At 36.7% G+C, this 24,924-nt stretch overlaps 1 protein-coding gene across 1 annotated transcript in view; it reads left to right on the top strand.

Moving 5' to 3' along the window:
* The first annotated feature begins 1,730 nt into the window (after positions 1-1,730).
* LOC306879646 (netrin-1) overlaps positions 1,731-24,924 on the top strand; it is a 68,282-nt gene continuing 45,088 nt past the window's right edge. The window contains exon 1 of the mRNA XM_079432784.1: positions 1,731-3,323. Within this exon, the coding sequence (XP_079288910.1) occupies positions 2,303-3,323 (1,021 nt within the window). The 5' untranslated portion in view covers positions 1,731-2,302. The remainder of the gene's footprint in view (positions 3,324-24,924) is intronic.

The raw sequence follows: 24,924 nt of genomic DNA, 5'->3' as shown, positions 1-24,924 counted from the left end.
TAGTGGTTCAACCGCGTTGCAGAACACCAAACGAACCGACATCGCAAGTAAAAGGTGTTTAGGTTGCAGCAGATTGAGATTAGTGTTGTATGAATAATATTAAACAATGAGCGAAAGAGGGTAACATGTTACAACTTACCGGTAAACCATCAAAACCAGTAACACGACTTGAATATGGCTTTTGAGCTTGAACTTCCTCAAATGGAAGCCACAAATATCTTAATAGGCCGAAAAGTCTGTATTCGTTTGGAAACAAAATATATAGTCTGCTCCTATATGTATCCTACATAAAATCACTGAGGCCTGTTTGTAATAATATACAAATATCTAGCCCAATACAAGCACGTTCGACCGCTGTTAGATAAATTAAATAAATACTAGCTACATACATACATCAGCCTTTCAAGGCACTCAAGGACACAGTACATTATAGCCTATATATATATATTTATATATAAAAAAACATTAAAATATAAAACAATCCAAAATACAGGGTTATAGCCTATAAAAAACAAGCATACAAATCAAACAATCAAATAAATAAATAATCTCTTTGAAAATATAGCCTAACCTTGGTTTTATTTACATAACCTTGCTTTATTTGCCTAATATAAATAACAAAGTAACCACGCAGAAAACAATTTTGTCAGAGCATGAGTTAGGCTTTCTTTTTGTATATATATATATATATATATATATATATATATATATATATATACAAACTTTTATATTTATAGGCCTATATAATGATTTAAACAATGGACATACATGTTATAAATATAAAAAATGCATGATCTGTAAAAGTGTTTGTTAATTGTGGGAACTAATAACAATACTTTACTGAGCTACACTTTAAGACAAAATTAAACCCAGAAGTTGAAATCTATTCAAACGTACTTTGTGGCGTTACAATTCTATTATTTATTATTATTCATAATATTTATTTATATTCATAAATACGGTCGGCCTAAATAATGCAAAAGACCTTGGGTCAAGGTTTGGGTTAGTCTGTTGTACAAGTAATTATTAAAAAAATAAAAGCAATAAAAGTTTATGGTAGGCTATGTTCACGTTTAGATTTAAATTACTGTACTGAGAGAGAGAAAACACTTAATAAATTCCACATCCGATCTAAAAAGTGTTAGAAATGCGAAGACCATGATTTTTCATGCAAAATTCAATTAATAGCTGTTATGGCTAAACAAAAGTTATTTGCTTTGTTGTCGCTGTTTGCCTTTAATAATGGGAGGCTTATTAAATTGGTTACTAAAGAACTGGTAACTTATTCATAACAATATGTTAATCAAACACGTAAACCAAAGGAAGTCATTAAATTTGGATGCTACAGTAGGCTATATAAAATAATAAGGAACCAACCGAAAACCTTTGATATGGCAAAAATAAAGTCGTTAATAAAAAAGTTAATTTTCCAGAACACAATGACCAAATAGTAAAATTATAAATTCACATTTTGTGCACGTCCTGCTGAAATCAGCATTATTGTTGTTGTTGTACTCGACATTGTTGTTTTAAAAAAGCATTAAAAAAATAATCTCTAAAGTCTCTCTATACCCTTTATTTTATAAATGAAATATAGACTACGCGACAATTAGCTACAGCGAAGATATTGAATCGGCCTATGTTTTACTAATTTTAAAATTGCGCTTCTATTATATTCTGTTCAATCCCCGTCTGCCGGTTTTATTGATAATCTACCAGTGGATGTCGTTGTTCTCTCGAGTGTCACTGCTGGAGATGAATAAACCCTGCGTAAAGACGCGTCCGGCTCTTTCTCCATAGAGCAGATACAGAGAGAGGGAGAGGGAGAGGGAGAGAGAGAGGGGGCAACGTGAGTGTCTCCTATCTCACTAGACCTCAAACAAACGGGATCTTCTTATATCCTCTACATGCGCAGAGATCCAAGAACCAGACAAGTGAAAGCGCGTGTCCAATACTCACGGAATAAGAAAGCCAGCGCGAACTGAGATTGTTTTGTGACTTTTCTCAACTGTTTGACGAGGTACAGTGATCTGTGTGGAAATTTCTCCAATTACGATTTTCTTTAATTGCGAAAGCGTAAATATTGTCGGATCTCCCGTAGTGGTTTAGATCCTGGAGTTTGCACATATGCTGGAGTCAGATTTAGATTCGCATTAGTTTGTTATTTGGAAGCGGTTTGATCGCGGTCTCATATCGGCTGTGGATTGATCACGCTCAGACTGTCAACTGATTTTCCATCTGCAAACAGTGAAAGCATTGGGACACGGCTGTGTTTCAGCACAGGCGCGACTGAGGAAGGCGCATGATGATGTTGAGGGTCTCGGATGCTATGGTCACTTTGGTGACTCTCTGCTGTGTGGTCAAAGGGACTGTCGGCGGATACGGCATGAGCATGTTCGCCGCTCAGACCTCCCCACCGGATCCGTGCTACGACGAGAACGGTCACCCCAGAAGATGCATCCCCGATTTCGTCAACGCGGCGTTCGGGAATGAAGTGCGCGCGTCCAGCACCTGCGGCAAAACGCCGAGTCGGTACTGTGTGGTTACTGAGAAAGGGGATGAAAAGCACAGAAACTGCCACACGTGCGACGCGTCGGACCCAAAGAAGTATCACCCACCTGCTTACCTAACCGACCTAAACAATCCTCACAATCTCACCTGCTGGCAGTCGGACAATTACATCCAGTATCCTCAAAACGTGACTTTAACATTGTCCCTGGGCAAGAAATTCGAGGTGACCTACGTGAGTTTGCAGTTCTGCTCACCGCGACCAGAGTCCATGGCTATCTTCAAATCGATGGACTACGGAAAGTCCTGGGTGCCTTTCCAGTACTACTCGACCCAGTGTAGAAAGATGTTCAACAAGCCCAGCAAAGCCACGATCACTAAGCAAAACGAGCAAGAGGCCATCTGCACAGATTCTCACACCGACATGCACCCTTTCTCCGGCGGGTTGATCGCGTTCAGCACCCTGGACGGGCGACCCTCCGCTCACGACTTTGACAATTCACCTGTACTTCAGGACTGGGTGACCGCCACTGACATTAAGGTGACTTTCAGCCGACTGCACACTTTCGGAGACGAAAATGAGGATGACTCGGAACTGGCCAGAGATTCCTATTTTTACGCCGTGTCAGACCTGCAGGTCGGAGGCAGATGTAAGTGTAATGGACACGCGTCACGGTGCGTCAAAGACCGGGATGGAAACCTGGTGTGCGAGTGCAAGCACAATACAGCCGGACCAGAGTGTGACAGATGCAAACCTTTTCACTATGACCGACCCTGGCAGCGCGCAACCGCCAGAGAAGCCAACGAATGTGTCGGTAGGTCCATCTTTATATTTCTGCATCATTTTTGGAAAGCGCGTAGACTAAGGCGAGAACACATCACCAAAGACATATCGTTGATCTTTCGTCGCACTTACAATTTGTTTGAGATGAGTTAGAAACCAGCCATGACTGCCAAGTAAAAAGTGCGGGTGTTTTCTTTTTAAAAGTGACAGCTTTATCGAAAATTCACTAGGCTAAATGATTTGGAGAATTTAAAAAAAAAAAAAAATCAAATGTTTTAAAACTTGAAATAGTGGTTTGGAGGTAAGTAGCAAGTATCTACTGCTGTCAAAGTTAAACAAATAGAATGTATTACGAAATTATAATTATATGCCGATTTTTACAAATGTCGGCATCGAACAGAGTTTTAATAAATGTCTTAGGAACATAATTAATGTATATAGCTTCACTTTAAGGTCTGTTTTGCAAACGATTTTATGCATTATTTAATAAAAGTTTACGTTAAAATAATAATAATAAAAAATAATAGGCTATGGAAGTATAAGAAACATAGACTCGGCTTATTTACTGTACCTTTGAACAAAATGCGCTAAAATATAATTGAACAAAAATTTGAAATAATTTGTCCAATACAGCTGGTTAAGATGCACGTTAATGTTTATTTTATCAGCAGTGCCACACGCGTATATTTCTTTACTGTATAGTACAAATAATAATAAAAAAACAACAACTAACATTCATAGCGATTATTATTAGTTTATGGGCAAACCAGTAGTATATATTTGGCATCATCACGTATAATGAGGGTGTGTGTGTGTGGGGGGGATTGGTCATAAAAAAATGAACAGGTGTCTTTAGAGACTGACGCGACAAAGACAAACAACATATTTTGTCGTCCAAAGAGCAATGTGATAAAAGTCTGCCAGTGAGCCGCCTGGAGTTTTGGCACGTGCACTCAATATTATCACTGTCATTAAAATAAAATCCCAGACATATTCATTGCTTTCTTTATTATTATTATTATTATTATTACTTTTCTTTATTACTTATACATTCTCTATTTATTACAAACAAAATACAAATAAAAACTAGAATGATCGAATTAGACTAAGTTATATCAGACAGAGCTGGTAAGATTACCCAGTATTTATTTACATATTATTATCGTTGTTATTATTATAATTATTTATAACATTATTTGTAAAATTAGTAATAATAAAAATACATTTTGCATACACAGATATTTGAAATACACAGCATCACAACATGATAAATTTAGCTGGAGGAACATGGATTTTTAGTCTATTGCTTATGCCTAAAGAGATAAACCCATGACGCTTAATTCAATGGACAAGGGACCTAATTCATAAATGAAATTAACTGTCATAATTTGCACTGAATTGTCTGGCTGCTCTTAAAATGGCCCAAACCAAGCTGTAGCACTCTTAAAGCAGACTGTTTATCAGCAGTCAGATAGATAAGATAAATATCTGGGTTATGAAAAGTTCTTATGGGTGCAACTTATGTATATAATTCCTGTTGATTAAAACATTCCTTAAAATAAAATAAAATAAAATAAAATAACATTAATATTTACAATGCCCTTTGTGTATTTATGTGATTTCACTTACATTGTATTAAATAGAATATCTGTAAGAAAAAAAGCATGTACCTCTGTGGGTGAAACGGTCTGCATCCTAATATGTGATAAATAATTATGATGTTTTAATGTGTTATGCATCTGTTTATTGAGTCAGTTCAGTTCAATAGCAGAATGACAGTGCACTGTCATTTGGACATGCAAATAATGTCTGGCTGTGAATAAACTAGTCTGAATCATAACTATAATGAAAAGAGCCTGATAGTCATCATCTGTCATCAATCACACATTTTGTAGCTAATTTTGCACCTGCCCAGTTAGTTTTCAATGCCTGTTTTGACTCATCTTAGAAAAGAAGAGCTTGTTCTTTTTCTCCTCTCTCTGACTAAGCCCAACATGTAGGCTATCTGTTCTCTGGAAATGCAAACAAATCAGTTTAGACGCCACTGTCGTACAGCAGAAATGAATTGCTCCCCTGTATCCTTGACACTTTATTTTTACCGGGGCCTGCATGTGTGAGTCTTACATGGGGCACAAAAGATCGTCACTCACAGCATCCATCTTGCTGTCAACGAGCCAACGCTCTTGCCGAACATTCCTCAGCTGTGTTTTTCCTGAGTGCAGTGCCATCAGATCCAGTGCCGAAATGAAAAGAAAGAGCAAGAGAATGAAAAGAAATGAAAAAGTGAAAAGAGAGGAGTGAAGGGGTGGGCAGCGTTAAAGCAAACAGAGCTTATACAGGAGAAGAAAGAGCCGTGTGACACCTCTGAGCCAGGGCAGAACCCAAGGGAAAACCTTTGTGTGTGTGTGTGTGTGTGTGTGTGTGTGTGTGACGGCCAAATGCACCTACAGAAACACTATGGCAGCCTCTCATTCATAACCTAAACTTAAATATGGAAATGTATGATGTAAATGATCTGACAGAGGGTTTGGTCCTCTTTCAGCAGTATATGTAGGAGAAACATTCCAGCATGCTGGGGAGTATTTCAGTGCAATTGTCTTTGTTGGTTCTTATATGTGTTCATGTACTAGACCAAACTCTTACTGAAAGGAAATTTCACCAAAGCGCTTGAGTTGAACCGTAATGCTGTGCTGTGAATTTCACTTACTAAATATGATAAGAAGACATATAGGAGAGATGGATTTTAGACAGAGATAATAAGGGAGGTTTTAAAGTGAGTGAAAAATAGAGTGTTTAAGAGATAGCGATCAATAAGCGGGACTGCAAAGAGACCTAGGTTTCACTTGAACTGCACTTAACTGATTGGATCCTAGAGTGGAAAAGGACCCTTATAAACCCCTGAGAGCCCTGTTAATGTGGCCTTACGATATTGATCAGCTCATGCCATTGAGAGGCATAATTCTTTAATGCATTGAGCCACAGTCTGAAGCCTGTCAAGAATACAAAGTGATGAGAGAAAGGCCATCCTAATGAAATGGGAATATCACTCCGTACTTGGGGGAAAACATCATTTAAATCTACATTGCATGAAAAAATCCTTTTAAAGTCAAGTCACAGTTATTTGTAACACTTTATACAATACAGATTGTTTCAAAGCAACTTCACAGTTATAAACAGGAAAAGAACTGTGTTAATGTTGTAAATATTGTTCATTAGTTATGAAACAACTTCAATTTCAGCTGTTAAGCATAAAAGACACTAGCGTCATAATTAGCTCAAGGTAGTTCAGTGTTAAATCAGTTCAGTTCATAACAGTGTCAATGTTTATAAATTAATCAAATCAATTTAAAAATTTGATTTGGCTCTACAGCAGCTCTACAGAAGGAAATTATGTCTTTAGCTCAGTCAGTTCAGTTTTGATCCAATTCAGTTCAGTAACAGTGTTTATATTGCAAAGTTATCATTTTAATTTTCTTCTGTATGCACTTTAAAAATGTCATTTCCACTGGACTGAAACAACAGTTTGTCGTTTTAAAATGTCATTAGTCCCAACTGAAAGCATACCAATCTTTTTTTTTTTTTTTTTACATTTAGATTAACAGACCTGAAAAAAGCAACTGCAGCTTGGCTTGTCCAGCATATATACACTTTAATCGGACTACAATTGGTCTCTCCAATGTACACCTGGTGTGAAAAACAGACAGCGTGTATTTAGTCCTTCAATTATGCTATTATGCATTGTGTTATTTAAACTTGTATAGTGTGTAGCTCAGATTTGCAATAACCTGCTGTAGCTTGATTATAACTGTGCATGTAAATGTACTTATAAAAGAGGATTTACTTACAGGCTTTGCTGGAGCAGACAAGATGAGGCAGTACAATGTGAACGTTTTAGTAAAGAAAACGAAATGTTTAAGAGCAATGTAATCTTAATGACAGAAGGATGTGTTGAATCTCAGACTGTGGTTTTAGATGAATCAGGGATGTTTTTCTGTCCTCTAATGTTAGAATTAAAACAAATCGCTGTCAGAATCCAAATCGCTTCGTATTTGCCGCATGTACTTGTTTCTCTGTCACAAAGTTACGTTTAACTCCCTAACATCCCTACCACTTGCCAAACCACAATATGACTCTGCCAGTTTGAACATATTGTCTCACATAGTTGCATGATCTCCTTGAACATTAAATGCACACTTGGAAGTGTTTTAGAGCTCTCTTGGGCCTGAATCTGAAATTCTTGCCTGGCAGTGCAGGTCGATATTCTGAAGACATGACTTAGGTGACCCCATTGGGCTAATCTCCCAGGACACGTTATAATTCACGTTTTAGAAGAAAATGTACAGCTCGTTTGCTCTTCTCAAATGTAAATAAATAGTTAATTCAAAACCTGAAATTCTGCCATCATTTACTTGCCCTCATGTTGTTTCTAACTATGATTTTCTTTTTTTCTGCAGAACAAAAAAGAAGATATTTGAAGAATGTTTCAGTTGTTTTTGCCCATACAATAAAAGTCAGTGGAGTTTCAAGGTTTTAAACAGTCATAAAGGTAATGTAAGAGTAAACCATGATCCAGTGGTTTAATACGATCAATTTCTATGCTGAACAGACTGAAACTTAAAGGGTTAGTTCACCTAAAAGGGAAAGTTACAAAACTTTGGCACTTTATAAAGTCACTGTAAAACATATTCATACGCTTTGAGTGGTTTAAAGTCTTCTGAAAACACATGATTGCTTTATATAATGAACAGATTTAACTGAACTTATATTCACATACTGATCATCGCATATACATAGAACATTTTAAATATGGTAAATGAAAGCCTAACCTTGTGTTTTGAAATGACAGGATTTTAATTTTGGGGTGGATTATCCATTTAAGTAGTGATCCATTCTCAAATCAAATCAAATAATCAATCAACTCATGTTTACTCATACCATCATATCATACTCATATAAATATGTGACCCTGGACCACAAAACCATAAGGGTTAATTTTTTGAAATTGAGATTTATACATCATCTGAAAGCTGAATAAATAAACTTTCAGTTGATGTATGGTTTGTTAGGATAGGACAATATTTGTCTGAGATACAGCTATTTGAAAATATGGAATCCGAGGGTGCACAAAAATCATAATATTGAGAAAATGGCCTTTAAAGTTGTCCAAATGAAGTTCTTAGCAATGCATATTACTAATCAAAAATTAAGTTTTGATATATTTACGGTAGGAAATTTACAAAATATCTTCATGGAACATGATCTTTACTATGTCCTAATGATTTTTTGGCATAAAAGAAAAATCAGTCATTTTGACCCATAAAATGTATTTTTGGCTATTGCTACAAATATACCCCAGCGACTTAAGACTGGTTTTGTGGTCCAGGGTCACATATGGCAACACATCAGATACATCAAATCTCATTGGTGCGTGTGTCAGGGCGTTAAGTCAGGTGACAGGGAAGAACACATTGCCTTTTGGTTTGGGCTCAGACATGGATTAAACCACTGGAGCTGTATGGTGCTTAAAGGTGTGCACCCCATTGACTTTCATTGTATGGACAAAAACAGTTGAACATTTCTTGAAATATCTTTTTCTTTTTTTCTTCACGTTTGTGTTTAGCAGAGAAAATCATACCGGTTACATACTGTAAATGTACAAATGTAAACAGAAGTCTAATTTTTGGGTGAATTATTCTTTCTCTGAAAAATTAAAGCACTAGACCTATATTTAATATTAAAAAGTGATTTATATAGATCCTTTAGTTCAGTAACACAGAAGGGCGATACATTTGTTTGTCAGATTTTATAGATAATCAGTCATCAGTAATCTCAGTGTTTGTGTGTTTATCTATGTCAGTAACAGTAAAAGGCACTAGTTAATGTTTTAGCGGCCACTTGGCTTTTATAAATCAACGTCTCTAATCTTCAAAGCTGCCGATGGATCAAATAGTCCCACCTATCAAGCAAAAGAGGGTGAGATGTGAGATGAGAAACCTTACGGAGCTTTTGCACTTTGCTCGGCTACCTCACTGTTCTATCTCACTACTGTTCAAAGGGGATGAATTACCATCGTAGACGTGCAGCGGTTCATCCAGTGACCGCATTTCCCAGAACGCTTATCAGTGTTTACTGGTGTTCATCGTGTTTTGTAAACCACAGGCGAACAAGACCTTCTCATATGCATGTGATTCTTGTAGAGGAATTTTCAAAAGTGTCTCCATCATCATCCGCATATGCATCAAATAAATACAGCAAACACCTAGCAGTTCTGAACCACCTGTTTGTGATTGTACAACACGAATGTTTCCACTCGCAAGCTCATTAGCTCTTTCATGTTACTCCATACCGGCTGGCAGCTTTTTTGGACTTTTTTGACAGGAAGGGTGATCAAAAACAATGATTTTGAGAGTTTGGATTCAGACTGTGATGCACAAGTCCAGCCTCTTCAGGAGAACCAGAGATATAAGGGTGTATTGAGCTGGCTGTTGTAAACCTGTGGGGCAGGCTGTGTGTTTTTGAGAAGGCCCAGACCTCCTGGCGAGATCAGTGCTGGCGGAAAGCCCACGCTGAGGCTCTGCTGCAGGGGGGTGAGTATATTTCCAGAGGAGAGCCTGGCTCTAGAGCCGAATACTCTGCAGCAAACTCAGCCTGATGCCTGCCAGGTTGCAACGCACTAGGCCCAAACCAGCCATCTGCATCTCGTTTAACTAGACGCCACCACACACACACACACACGGGCTCGGAAACATGAGCGTTAGCACACATATTGTGCTCACGCAGGATGGTATGTGTAAGAGTATGATAATGCTGCTTTGAATTCAAAGGAATCGTTTAGCATGCCTATCTATTGGGATACTCATAATTTATGGAGCGATACTGTGCCCAGTTTGTGAGAGAATACTATTAAAAATATCTGACGTAATTTTTTATGATTCTATTTTTAAATTGTCAAGATTTGAAAGAAACGAACACCAACGCTGATTGTAAATAGGAGTCAAAACAATTTATTCCTCAGTCTGACATTGTTTAACATTGTCCAAAGTTCTGTCTTCCCATCTTACCACATGTGGTCGGAGCGCTTGAGCATTGTTTTGAAATACAATAATGTGCTTGTTATGCAAGGACACATTGACAGCTTCGGGCCAATGTATGAAAAGTGTATATTGACAGGATAGAAATATTTCAGGCAGAACGATGGCACATGAACAGAGAATATCAAGCCATGCTCCTTTCAAGAGCTGAATCCTGTTGGGACTGGCATTTAAAGCATTTTTTCACGACTCAATTCCAACTCTGAGGAGCTATATGCCTGATGTGTTATTGTCCCTATCGTTGTTATTTTATGAACCAGTTGATTGTTTAATAATGAACACCTGATAATACTCACAGACTGTGTATAAGATCATTTTATGAGCAGTGAACCGACATACTGAAGAAAGCTTTCAGCTGAAACGTCTGCTAGTATACTGAATAAACATCTTAAAAGGACATTAAAATTAGAAGATCTGAGGGAACATACTCATAAGATGAAATCTGAGGAAGAAAATCTCTGCTTAGAAAAAAATTAATATTATCACAAGACTCAGTTGATTATATGCAATAAATGTAGTGATGTGTTCAGCCATACAACATTTTCCCATTTGAAATAATCTCAGACTGGTAATGTATGAGACCTGCTGGATGTGAAAGTATTTTTCACTTTCAGCTTTAATATCCAATATTATTTTTGTTGAATAACCTTATGTGGAATCTGTGATAGAATGAATAATCAAAGAATGTTTTTGGAGGGATAGCATGGAGACAGTTGGGATGGTTTGGATTTCTGAGTTACAAAGATTGTGAAATTATACATAAGCCTTACGGTTTGCAGGAAAAGTCAGTTATGACTTAAAATTGATGCCCAAATATATCAGTATTTTGCTTAATTTTTGGAGTATAAAATCAAGGTCATTCAGAGATTCAGAGTCATGCAAAATAAACCAAACAACTGCAACAACAACATTTTCTTTTGTTTGTTGTGTGTGGAACAATATTGGCACTGCTTCATCCCACAAGGGACTGAAAAGGAAAAAAAAAAAAGTTACCACTGCACAGGACACTCTGATATACAAGGCAAAACAGCATGGTTAAGACTTTATATTGGCTATCTCAGTGGACTTTCTCAGCTTCCCTTAGGCAAAACATTCATTTTTGAGGCTTTTGGTTGATATTACTGGTCTGATACATAATGGAACACAGATTCCCTTTACAAGCCCAAGAAAAGAAAACGTTGAGCTTGTCTCTGAAAGGAGAATTTGAAAGTTTCAAGATGGAGACGTGTTCTTCTGGGCGGTTTGCTGGAAGCTGGGTTGATTCTGCTCCAAACTGCTTCTCCTACACACTCTACAACTTATCATGACTTATTATGACTACATTTTTAAATTTCAGGCAGGTTCATGTTATCACTTCACAGATTCAAAGCTGTTTCTTAGGACATGGGGAATGTCATCCCTCATTGTCTGCATTGTTAGTGTGATACAGAAATAAAGCAGTCTCCCCATCACTGACGGGAACCAGCTGAGGATAAATTGGCTGACTTTCACAACACAAACTTTGTGTCTCCTGCCTAGAAGTCTGATTCACACACAGAGTAAATCATACTAACTCAGATTTGAGATTTGTTTAATAATAAAAAGGGAGAATATACCCACATGAGCATCAAACGTGGGTACAGATGTGCTATAAGCCAGGTTATGCCCTGACATAACCACTTTTTACAGTATTCATTCAGTAACATAATTACAATCATTGCATGTTTTTGTCTTAGGTGTGTCATATTCATTTCTAGCTGTTCCTTGGCTGTGAATTTTAGTGCTATAAGGATAGCTCTCTCATATATCATGCAATTGTGTAATTTATTGTCTGTTTCTGCTTGAGCCTTGAGGGGAAGACACAGTTGACTTCACTCTTGATGGCACTGACACCTCTCTTAAATCACAGCGCTGCAGTGCTGTTCAGACTCACCCTTGTTGATACCTGTTTCCTCAGTCAGCGCTAGCCGGCGTTGTTTACAGTAGGCACAGAAGAGGATTGTCTGCTCGCCTATTGATGTCTGGCCCTCGAGGCGAAGAAACAGCTAAATGAATTAACTGAGCCTTTTATTCTATAGTAAAAGCTTGTGTCAGCCTCTCTCAGCTGTGGTTTGGCAAAACAGGAATAAATGAAGGATGTTATGAAGATTCAGTGAGACAGATGATTGTGAGCAATTGAGCATTTTTTCTTTTTGGCACAAAGTACCAGTGAGTTTTACTTTTTACAGATGGAGACTTAAAATTTATAGTTTGTTCGTTATTGTGAATTATTTTATTACAAATTTACTGGCAGTTGTTTTCTATAAAGTGGTTCTATTTTTTGTATTTAGTTTAAACTATGTCATTTACAGTGTATTTCATATGTACTTCACACACTCTGTCACTATAGACCTGTCACACTGAAGAACAAAATCAATGACAGTTCCTAACAGGTAACATGCACACACAAGAAAGAGTGTTTCTCAGCTCTATCATCACAGTCTGCCAGAATAAACATCAGCCGGATATTTTCCATTTAGTCTGCCAGGAGAATGTACTGCTGAGATTACAGTCAGGGATGAGACAGCTGAATAGAGTGAGAGTGAAGAGCTCATGACAAACATCTGTACCTATATGTCTAAAACCAAATTCTTGTGGTCCTGAAAAGAGTATGTGCTTTAGTGAAGAAGCCCTGTTCATCTTCTCATGTTCTGTTTAAGGTCTGAGAAACCACTAAGGACATTTTAATAATCTGAAAATACCAATAGCACTACCATTCAAAACTTTGGGCTCTGTAAGATTTTTAAAACACTCTATTATTTGACCAAAACACAGTAAAGTAAAGTATATTTTGAAATATTAAAATTACTTAAAAAAAAAAAAAAAAAAAAATACCATTTAAAATGATAAAATGTTTCCTATTTAAAATATAATTTATTCCTGTGATGGCAAAGCGAAATTTTCAGCAGCCATTACTCCAGACTTGTTGTCACATGAATATTCTTTAATGTATTTATGTATTTATTTATGAAAAAAAAAAACAGTTGCGCAGCATAATTTTTGTGTAAAACCTGATGATGTTTTTACTGTCATGACTAATCAATTCATGCGGGGGTGGGGGGGGGGGGGGGTGCTGAATAAAAGTATTAATTTCTTTCCAAGATTAAATAAAAAGAAAAGAAAATAATTGATTTAATTATATTTTTCTATAATGTGTTTTTGTTTAGGTCAAATTGCTCAATGAACTTTATTAAAATTATTACTAGTCAGCTTTCTTAAAAGTCAGTGCTTTCATTGTGACAAAAAAGGAGAAAAAAGAGGGGAAAGGCTGCAAAAATACCAGTTTTAATTACATCAGATGAATTTCAGAATAAAAATTTGATGAGAAAATAAGATTATTTTGGTATCTGCTACAAGTATATTTTTGTCTTTTAAAAGTTCTTATTGTCCTTTTTTAAAACACAAGCAATTGCATAGATAACAGTGTCTGGAAGGTATTCCCTGCTCTCTCCTTATGAGGTGAAACACAGGTCTGCTGCCGCCCTAGATTCATGGCCCTCGTGTTGGCGGCTGTTTTGAAGCCAGTTAAAGTGCCAGTACACTGTTAACACAGATCATAAACAGAGCTGTAAACAGTGCAGAAACGCTGACACATTCCATGTGCACTGCTCGACGCGACCGTTCCTCACCACATCTATTCTCCTCAATGACTTAAACTCTGTTGCCTGGGTATAGGTTCAGAATTGATGACCTCAGTTAGGGTGGTTCCTGTGTGGAGGGCAAGTGTTTGGGCTGGATTCTCAGCCAAGCCAAACATACAGTGAAGAAAAAAAAAAGGAAATGAGCAGAGAAAGATAGAGATTGTTCAAATGTGGGACAGTTCTACCATAAAAAAAATAAAAAAAAACTATGTTTTTTTTTCTACGTTGGTATATAATGCAACAACGATACAATTGCACCCCTTGTTTTGTTAATATGTGTACATATATGTGAAGAGTATATTTGCAAAAACAGACAATACAATTTTCAAAAATCATGTTTTTTTAGTATGTTATCATGTTTTTATTTTGTTTTATTGTGTTAGTTAGCTGTATATTTAGTTATTTTTTAACCTAATCAAACTAACCCAACTGCATAAAAAAATGGATAAAATTAAACGTGAAATAAAAACAAGGGTAACACTTTAGTTTAGGAACCAATTCTCACTATGAACTAGTTACTTATTAGTATGACTATTATTAACTTATTGGCTGTTTATTAGTACATATAAAACACATATTCTGCATGACCATATTCTACATCCCTAATCCTACCCAATACTTAAACTTTACAACTACCTTCTAAGTATCTCAACTAAGTATTAATGAGCAGCAAATTGTTTATTGAGGCAAATGTCGTAGTAAATGGTTTGTAAATAGCAGTATTGGAACTTAAAACAAAGTGTGACCAAAATAAGCAATTGGAGGGGAGTACCTGTACACAAATCTGAAAATCTTAGCATGCAAAAAATACATTGCATTAAATTTTCAAACCAAACACAATGTAATGTTTTTCTTGGGGGATGTATGATAAATGTTAAGTTCAAATTTTGTGTATAATTTTGATCCACCAATGAAAATAGTTCCAAAAGCAGTCTACAAACTCAGACAACAGAATTTAGCATGTCCAATCAAATTAGAAGATAAAATGATTAGGTTTCTTTTTCACTTGTCCTGTCTCACCTGCATGCAAATTATTCATGTCTGGTAGCATTTCTAGCGAATAAAGGAAAATCACAGAGCTGGCAGTATACAGCATGCCTGCAGTCTGAAAAGCAGATCTAAGTCACTCTCGCTCCTTGTTTCTGTGGTACCACCTGAGGTGCGACCCTTGGCACTTAAGTCTTGATGGGTCCGGTAGGTCTGTCGATAGGACCACCAGTGGTGAGCATGAGCGCATCGTCCCCGAGGCAGCATTTCCCGCAGCAACTGGCTCTCTGTGATTAATGGCTGTATGAAATTACGTGTGTTTAGCCATACGCTTTGTCCCGGACCTCCTTGCCGGACCCCCTTGCACACCCCAGCAGAGCTTCTGCCCTACCTCATAGGAAAGTTATGAAGTACGCTCTAAAGGATGTAGTAGTGTAAATATACTACAGGATTTAAAGTCAGCACTAACTAATGACAGGTTTTATAAGGTGCTCTGGCAAATATTGAGATAGCGCAGGAGAGACTGGAAGATGTTGGGACTAGGCAAGTTTGATAAATGAGATACCTCTATTTGCATTTATATAGAAGTAAGGATGCCAAAAGCCTGCTGACCCTCTTTTGAGAGATGATGAGTCTTGGTTTGGGGTAAACCGAGCTCTTCTCGCCTCATTTGAAGCAAATTTGTCTTTATTTACCCAAACTGTGGTACTTGAACATGACTATGTTTTGATTTGTAACTGTTTGTGGTTTGGAACTGTAGAGGCTTGTTCAAGATTCAACTGTACACAGAGCCATTGCTTAAGGCTATTGACTCCGATTAATACTCGACACTGTGAATGTATGTACTGGCATCAGAATGCTAAAACAAGGCTGATAGGTTAGTTTAGATAAGATTTAAGAAAATCTTAGCAAACTGAAAGAATCTGGTGCTTTGGACAAAGCTTTAGAGTATTCAATCCAATACTACACAAAATACCAATCCAGGCTTATGGGGAAAACGTGCCTGAGGCCACTTTTCTGCAAAATTATGATATTATTACACAGCTTTTTGCGTGTTTCATTACACAAAGTGAAATATCCAGTGAGTGGCACTAAAAGCATGTATACGCTTGTATCAGAAACAAATGAAGGTGAATCTGGCAACATTATATTCTGTAGGTTGTTGTTCATAAATGAAATGCTGCTATTTTGTTGAAAATAATATACAACAAACCCTTCAATAAACCTATTTAATAGTTTTAATAAAGGCATATGTGTGATGCATTTGCTGAATCAACCATGTGATTTCATCTTGCTTCTACAAGTCTTTTAGCTCTTTTATTGTGACTCATGTTTAGCTGGACTCATACTAGATCTGCACATGCAGTGTTGTATCAGGTGAAATACTGAGCAAGTTAACTACATCAGAAAATACATGGAGCTGATTATGTAATGTAAATGTCAAAATGTATAAGTTTGCAAATTATGATCTATGGTAAAAGCATTTTTGCAATCATAATTTGTGTTTACTGGCACTAGTGGTAATTTCAGCAGGAAACTGCAAATACAATTAAATTAAACAATATACAAAGAAATTAAATATTTAGGTATTCAATAAGTTTTAACAGTGTCACTGATTAATTTGGGAATGTTAATTAGTACAGTTTAATAAAGAAATAACTAGACTGCCAGATAAAAAAAGAAAAGAAAGAAACTGCACCAAGTCATCTGAATTAACCAGACTTGACTCCACTTAATCCAGGATTCCCAAAGTCTGTGAAAAAAGGCCAAGTTGTGGTCAGAAAGTGCATTTGCCCCCTGACCTCATTGAATACCAGGCTGTGAGAAAGTTGTAGGGGAAATCCAGGGATGTGGTAATGAGTTTGCCATGTACAGTATGTGCACAAACATGGTGGTCCTGGTGTGTTGCGGATATGGATCTGGAGCTTCGCTATTAAAGATGTGAATGATCCTAGAAGAGGATATTTTCCTGGAAAAATGCTATATTAGTGAAATGCTAAATTAAGAACATAGACTCGATCTATACTCAAAATAATGTGCAAAACTCCAAAAACTTGCATTAAATGGTGAGATAGAATGCAATTTAAGCAAATGCTCAAGTTCACTCATCATACATTATACGGTACTGTCCATGTTAATATGCAGTTGGAAATATCCTCTATGAAAGTAAGTGCAGGTATGGTCATCTTGCTGTTTCCTTTCACTTTAACCAGAGATTAATTTTCATAATCAATAATTGATTCATTTTGTTAAGCACATTTACTTAAATACATTTATTGATCAAGTTCTATTCTATTAAACGTTAATTCCAGAAAAAGGTTTTCATGCACTAGAGTGTATTATTGTAATTGGAAGTTTTGAAATATTTCTAATTATATTCTGAATAACACTAAAACGTTAATTCAGATATTCTGTTCTGCTTGCTCTGCATATTTATTTTAGTAATTTAGTCAGCCATCTATATATTGATTTATGCTAATTCTTTCAAGGATTGTGAACACTTCTTTTCTGTTATAGTGGATGTAAATAATAAGCTGTGTATTATGAAAATATGACTAAATTTGGACTCATCTGAAAATATTTTTGTGCCTCCCTCATTTATTTATTAAAATTTGTTCAATACAAAACATAAGTTTTATTATAGGATTTTTACCTTTTAATTTAAGCTTTAGTTCCAATGTAATTTCCCTAACATATACAACATAATGTTTGATGTAATTGAGAAATGTGAGAAGGATTCTGACGTGGGGGTGATAACCTCATTTTTGCTCAAGCAAGACCACGTAGGTATTATCATATTATTGTTCTTTATTAAAATGTGGAAAAGCAAACAAACCAAAACCAGTAATTTTTGCTGATAAGGAAATTGAGGTTTAACTCGCAAGCTGTTTGTGTTATGACATGATACTCCACGGTACTATTTCTGGCTCAAAATGAAATTGTGAAGAGGTCATTCTCTACTGCTGATTATTATAATTTTTTTTTTTTGTTTTTAAGACCACCATGTACTACGTGTAGTAAAAAATAGGACAGTGGTTAGACATGCTTTTTCAGCCAGACTATGGGGCTCTTTTTTGGCCTGACATAGGCAGCTACCGATCACAGCAGATATCTCTGGGCACTCTGTTCAGTTCATCTTAGGATGTGTTGCTGTTTCTTTTCCAGATCTTTTCACTGAAGCTCCATATGTTATGTTGTCCAGTGGACAGGGCTCTGGCTTTGGATAAAAGGCATGTATTGGATGATCAATCCGATGGCCCTCTTTATTTATTTCCTCCTGCGTGTTGGGGCTGGAGGGAGTCCAGCAGCATGAGAGAGTGTCTTAACTGTAAGCTCAGCGAGACTGCTTCAAACATTCCTCCGGATTTTTATAAGCTAGTTGGATATGTGTAACGTACTCTTTAACATACTCCAATATGAAATGTTATTTTTAATCTCTTTAGATGGGATGTGGACATCTAAAATGCTTTTGGTGCAGACCTGAGTCTGTTTAATGTTTTGTTTGTTTTGCATGCAAATTGTATCCAAGGCGAGACCAAATCCTAGGCGAGACCAATAGATGAAGGAGTATTTCAGGCTTAATATCAAAATGTTGTTTCTTGTCTTCTTCTTCAAAAATCTGCTTCAGAGTGAGGCACTTACAATGGATGTGAATGGGGCCTATGCATAAATGCTTTTGAAAATTGCTAACGAACCTTAAACGTGAAAAGTTGTATCCAAATACTTTACAACTTTTTTGTAAATTTGGCAACATAATCCCAAAAACTCTAAAATCACTCACTCTTTAAGTGTGAACAACTTTACAGCTGAAATATTTTTAAGCTTTTTACTTTTATTGTATCAGTTTTATCATTGTCAACTAAAACTAAAACCATTCATTGTTTTTTGTTTTTTTTTAACAAAATACAGCTGTAAAAAGTATCAATATTAGATGGAGAAATGCAACCTTGGAAACTAGCTGAAATTAAATAAGTTTCAGTTGAAGTACTAAAATGTCTAAAACTGAAATAAAAATTAAGCGGAATAGAATTTTTAAAATCAAAATGTCAAATAAAAATGCAGCAAGGAACAAAATGACCAAAACTTACATTACAATTAAAACGAAAACTGAAAATATAAAAATCTAAGTATATATATATATATATATATATATATAATATATACATACAGTATAACAATACTATAATTTTGCATAACCAAAACTAAAATAAGACTATTGTATTGCCATTGTAACACTGTAACACTGATGTTTTTTCCTCTTTAAAGAGAACAAAGGACAAGTGGACCACGTTCATAATGTAACCATGCTATGTTAAATCAAATGAACTAAATAAAAACAGCAGCTCTTTAGGAAATGACCTCTACAGTAGCTGGTGGTCCCTTTTCCTTGTGGCCAAGATCAGTAGAGATGTTTACTGGCCGGGGCACAGCTGCATTTGGAGAGTGTGATAAGGATCACTACTCCTGATGCTTTTCACAGCTCCCTGACCCTGCCGCATTACCTTCTCCCTAATCTCCCTTTCCTTGCACTCCTCCCGCGGCCTCACGGTAACCGTTTATTTATCTGAGAAAGTGAGCTGTTTCCACAGGATAGCCCTGGCTGAGATACAGTATCTGGTTTCCATAGTGATGGGTGGGAAATGGAGAGATTGCAGAGCCTCAAAAACAAACAGAGTGAGGACAAAAAAGAAGAGCGTAGTTAGATGAAGGGGAACAGTAAGAGCAGCCGTGTTTGCAGTTTTTTATGAGCCTGGTGACAGTTGGTCGGAAATTGCACCTCAACTGTGTTTTTCTTGGTTACTCTAACTGGACACACATATAGATATATCACTCTTATGAACTTTTATTACGTCTATAGAGATTATTATTATTCTGGTGCAACATCCCTAAACACTGAGTAATTCTCAACACTCTACATCTGTTCTGTTCATTGGACTGGATTACTTGACATCTTTTGTGGTTGTTTCTATTTTATATAGATTTTGGTATGAAATACAGTGGTCAGACTCCTTAAGGTATCCCTTTCTGTTTGATCAAACAATTGATTTGACCTAATGTGAGTTTGTATGTTTTTGAACAAGTGCGCCACACAGTTTTTTGAAGCATTAACAAAACAGGACAGACACCGCAGTACCACATCTTCACTTAAAAAGAGTTAAATAAGATAAAGTTAAGAGTGAAAATAAGTTACCAATCATCTTTTATTTTGTTCATAAACCTGACCCATGTGAAAAAGATGTACACATTAGCATACTAAAATGAGAATATATTATGAAAATAATATACCTTAAAAAATATACTTTAGTGCAACTTAATTTCATGTTTTCGGACACTTAATTGCATGTTAGATGTAAATGAAAATGAATGCAAATGTAATATAGTTTAAATTTATATTAAATGCAGTTAATTAGATTCAAGAACATCTTTATGCAAAACTTCATTTTATCTTTAAACATGATTAAAATGTACTACTGAGACGTATGTTAAACTAAAATATATGTTATGTTATTTCTATTGAAATATGAACATCATGTATATAAATATATTTGTATTAACACATTTGGTCTAAGGAAGGTGCAATTTTGTACATTTAAAATATATGAACTTTCAATGTAATATCAAATAACACATTACAGTAAAATTATAATACCCATGCTTATGTTATTCAACACATCATGACAAAAGATTATTAAAACATAATGATTTAAAATTTTACTTTAAACGCACAATCTTTTATCAGACTTGAGTTTTGTTCCCCATGTGCTTCGTGACCTGGTTTCAGTCTCCCGTTGATTGTGTTAATTTGATTCTAGGTGGGTCTCCTTAGTCCCTCGTTATCCTGTGTTTAAAAGCCCCAGTCCATTCAGTTAGTGTTTGTCGGTTCTTGAATGTCATTCTTGTGTGTTTACAGACGTCCTTGTCTTTTGAGTCATTAAAGATTGTTATCACCGTTTCTCCATGTTCCTGAGAGATGTGACACCTTTAAATTAACATCATTATAAAGTGCACTTTGAAAATTGTACTTACGTTTGTGTATATAGTAGGAGTGTCACGATACATGTATTCGTACCGAACCGTCACTGTACGGGCATCTCGATTCGGTGCATGAGGCCTTACAACGAATACAGTAATGCAACGCTGTTTGATAACTGCCAGCAGAAGAACAGCGAATGCCATGAGTTGCGCACTTGAAAACAAAGCCCCCTAGACAGTGACCATGCTCTGATTCTGAATGCGTCTCTCACATAGACTGACAAAGGAGTATACTTTAAAGGCTTGTGCACTCAACTGTTTGCGAAATGGAGCTTTGTGCTCGTGTATCCTACCTCTCTCATTCGGCACAAATCCAAAATATTCCATAATATTTCCATATTTGCGATGTAACATATCTGAATGCTAAACTATTTTTTATTATGTAAATTATCGGCTTTGTACCTCAGTCGCGTTCCAACGGTGACACAGAGGCGGGCGCGCTGATGTTTGTATTTTGATAAAGTACCAACTTTAGCAATGCTTGAACTGATGTGTTTTGTGTGTGTGTGTGTGTGTGTGTGTGTGTGACACGATATTCCTTATACCAGCAAAATCAACTTTAAACACTTATCATCTTAATAATGCATCACTATATAAAGGTCTGCTTTTATTTGTGTACACTCACAATGAAAACAAAACATTGTGGTTTTATAAAATAAAGAAACAAATAAGATGTTGCTTTCTGCCATTTGAGTTTCCTTTCTTTGAACAAATTAAGCCTGTCACAAAAACTTACTGAAACTCAGCATGGCTGTTACGTGTCACACTGTTTCTTCCCCCTTGATTATCTGTTAACTAAATCAAATATATTTCAAGAATTTATTCCTTGTATGTATATATGTACTGCAGGTTATATATAATGTAATATAATATTTAGTATTACTACTGTACTACTCTCTGTTCAAAATAAATGAAAAGAGCATAGTAGATTTGTTGTTTTTCGAACTGTGACATCTGTACCGTGCCACCCCTAGTAGGCTATATAGTCATGAAAGTGTACTCGTATTAAGTATACTTAAGTGGATACATAAGTGGAATTTTTAATATTTAATGTGTGTTAATGTTAAATATACGCTACATTGAAGCGAAAAACACAGGCAAAAGCTCTAATATAAATTAACCACTATAAAATATGATTTTCCTTAATAATAATTTGTTACATTTATATAGCACTTTTCTGGCTACTCAAAGCGCTTTACATGAGAGGGGGGAATCTCCTCAACAACCACCAGTGTGCAGCATCCACCTGGATGATGCGATGGCAGCCATATTGCGCCAGAACACCCACCACACACCAGCTTACTGGTGGAGAGGAGACAGAGTGATGAAGCCAATCAGTGTATGGGGATGATTTGGAGGCCATGATGGTCAGAGGCCAACGGGGATATTTGGCCATTTGGGATTTTTTTTTATGACCACAGAGAGTCAGGACCTCGGTTTAACATCTCATCTGAAGTACGGTGCTTTTTACAGTATAGTGTCCCCGCCACTACACTTGGGCGTTAGGACCCACACAGACTGCAGGGTGAGCACCCCCTCACTAACACTTCTTACAGCAGCAACCTAGTTTTCCCAGGAGGTCTCCCATCCAGGTACTGACCAGGCTCAATCCTGCTTAGCTTCAGTGGGCAACCAGTCTTGGGCTGCAGGGTGATATGGCTGCCATAAAACATTATGTGTAGCATTAACTGTGCACATCACAAATTGTGCGGTAAATCCAAAGTGACGTTATCTAATCTCTTGCTTATCTACAGCACAGGGGACTTAGAGAGCTTTCCTACAGAGTTAGCAGAGCTTACCTTTGACCTTACTTGTGCCTGAGTTAATGAAATAATAGATAGGAAACCCAGTCAAGAAAATGAAATTGAATGTGTTTTTTTTAACTTTTTGTATGAAGCAAGTCCACAAATTCTGTGTTCCTGAACACCATCACTGTGGCTTTCATTTTAGGTAACTCACATTGCTTAAGGCAACCTTTTTTCCCAGTGGTGTCTGCTCAAGAGACATTAAAATCTCATTAAGACTTGTGGTGCAGTAATTATCATTTAATGACAGTTACAGTGTATCCGCCTGCACCTTATCAGCGAGAGGCCTCAGCATTATCCAATCCTTTGCCAGACAATAAAACCTGCACCTGCCTCTGCAACTCACAGTTTGGTTTTGCTAATGGCTCTCAGCAGGTGGATATCTGGACAGAATGTGTCTTGTGTTTCTAAGTTTGACAACAGGTGTAAAGTTTTTTTTCCCCCTCTCTTCTTATAAGTTATTATGAGTTTTTCAAGGTAACAGAGCAAGTGGTTTTCCTCCATATATACTGGAATGCCAGTTGGAACTGGGACAATGTAATGGGCATTTTATTGCGGTAATTATGGTTATGGAACCTGTACAGTAACAATAACTAAATTCAATGATTGTTTGAAGTCATTTAAGTGGAACAAACCAGCTGATGAAATATGTTTAAATTTCTGACTTTGGTGATTGTTATTGTTGGATAAATTAATTTCCCCTGAAAGAAAGTAATTACGATCACTGTGGCATTTGCCAGGCTCCCAATTTTCCCTTTTTAACCAGAGTTAAATACACTTGGAAACTTTAGATAATGATGTTTAATTGTAGTATGTCATTGTGCTGTGGCACAGATAAGGGTTAAAGCAGGTTACGGGGCACATTGTTTATCATTTACTGAAAAATACCATAGAAAATTACCCTTGTTAGGCTTAAAAATATGTGATAAAGTTGATTTAATAGCTTTGTAATTTGATTTGACCATCTGTCTTGTGGAAGATCTCTTGAGGCAACGCGTGGCCGGTGGCCACAGAGGTGCTTTCTTCACACGCAATTAGCCACTCTGAAGGCTCATGCTGAGCGTCTGATGACTTTAACATGGTGAGAAACGCTGATTACACCACAATGAGCTTTTCAAGAAAGCTGCTAAGTGATTCTGGAGTCGTGGGGAGAGAATGGCGTCATCCAGAAAAATGGCGGAGGAGTGAGGACAACGGTTAGAAAAAGAACAATAAACATGTCATAGCAGGATGAATCGGCAACCTGGGCTTTAGATTTACAGTTTTAGGGGCTTCCTGTCTGCTCCCCACTCACACTGGGAGAGACGGTGTGCGGAACATGTGGCAGGGAGGAGAAAAAAATACAGCCTGCTGTTGATGAAGGTTTGGACAGCCGCCCATTCGAGGCTTTAGTAGCATGCCTGAGAACAATGGAAATGGATGGAAGACAAGTTAGTCTCGTTATATTTGTATTCTGGCTGTGATATGTTTCTACCGTCCTGGGCAATGCACCGAAACCTCGGTGGGTGTGTGTATGTGTGGTCTATGTGTTAATTTATCAACTTTAGATGGGAATTTTACCTTAAAGGGGTCATCGGATGCCCATTTTCCACAAGTTGATATGATTCTTTAGGGTCTTAATGAAAAGTATATAACATACTTTGGTTAAAATTTCCCAATGGTAGTGTAAAAAACAGCCTTTTTACCCTGTCAAAATCAGCTCTGTTTTCAGCAAGCTGTTTTTAAGTCCATGTCGCTTTAAATGCTAATGAGCTCTGCTGACCCCGCCCCTCTCTTCCGTGGGGTGACGAGCAGACTGTAAACTTCAGCCGCAAAACCGGCTAACTACCACATTATTAGGAAAGGCGATTTGCAAAGATTCATAAAAAAACCCTTATACTCGCTTCTTCTGTAGATGAAGCTGGATCACGAATGACTCTCGTGAACATAAACGTATGCGTCTTTAGATGTCGGGAGTAAATGACTACTGCTATATTCATTATTACATCCAACAACAAAACACCTCAATCGCTTAATCGGAGACATTCTTGTCTTCCCCTGCACTGGAGTCGACACAA

The sequence above is a fragment of the Barbus barbus genome, assembly GCF_936440315.1.
Source record: "Barbus barbus genome assembly, chromosome: 13".
Lineage (NCBI taxonomy): Eukaryota > Metazoa > Chordata > Actinopteri > Cypriniformes > Cyprinidae > Barbus > Barbus barbus.
Note: the sequence above shows the minus strand (reverse complement) of the source record. Positions and strands in the feature narration are given on the sequence as shown.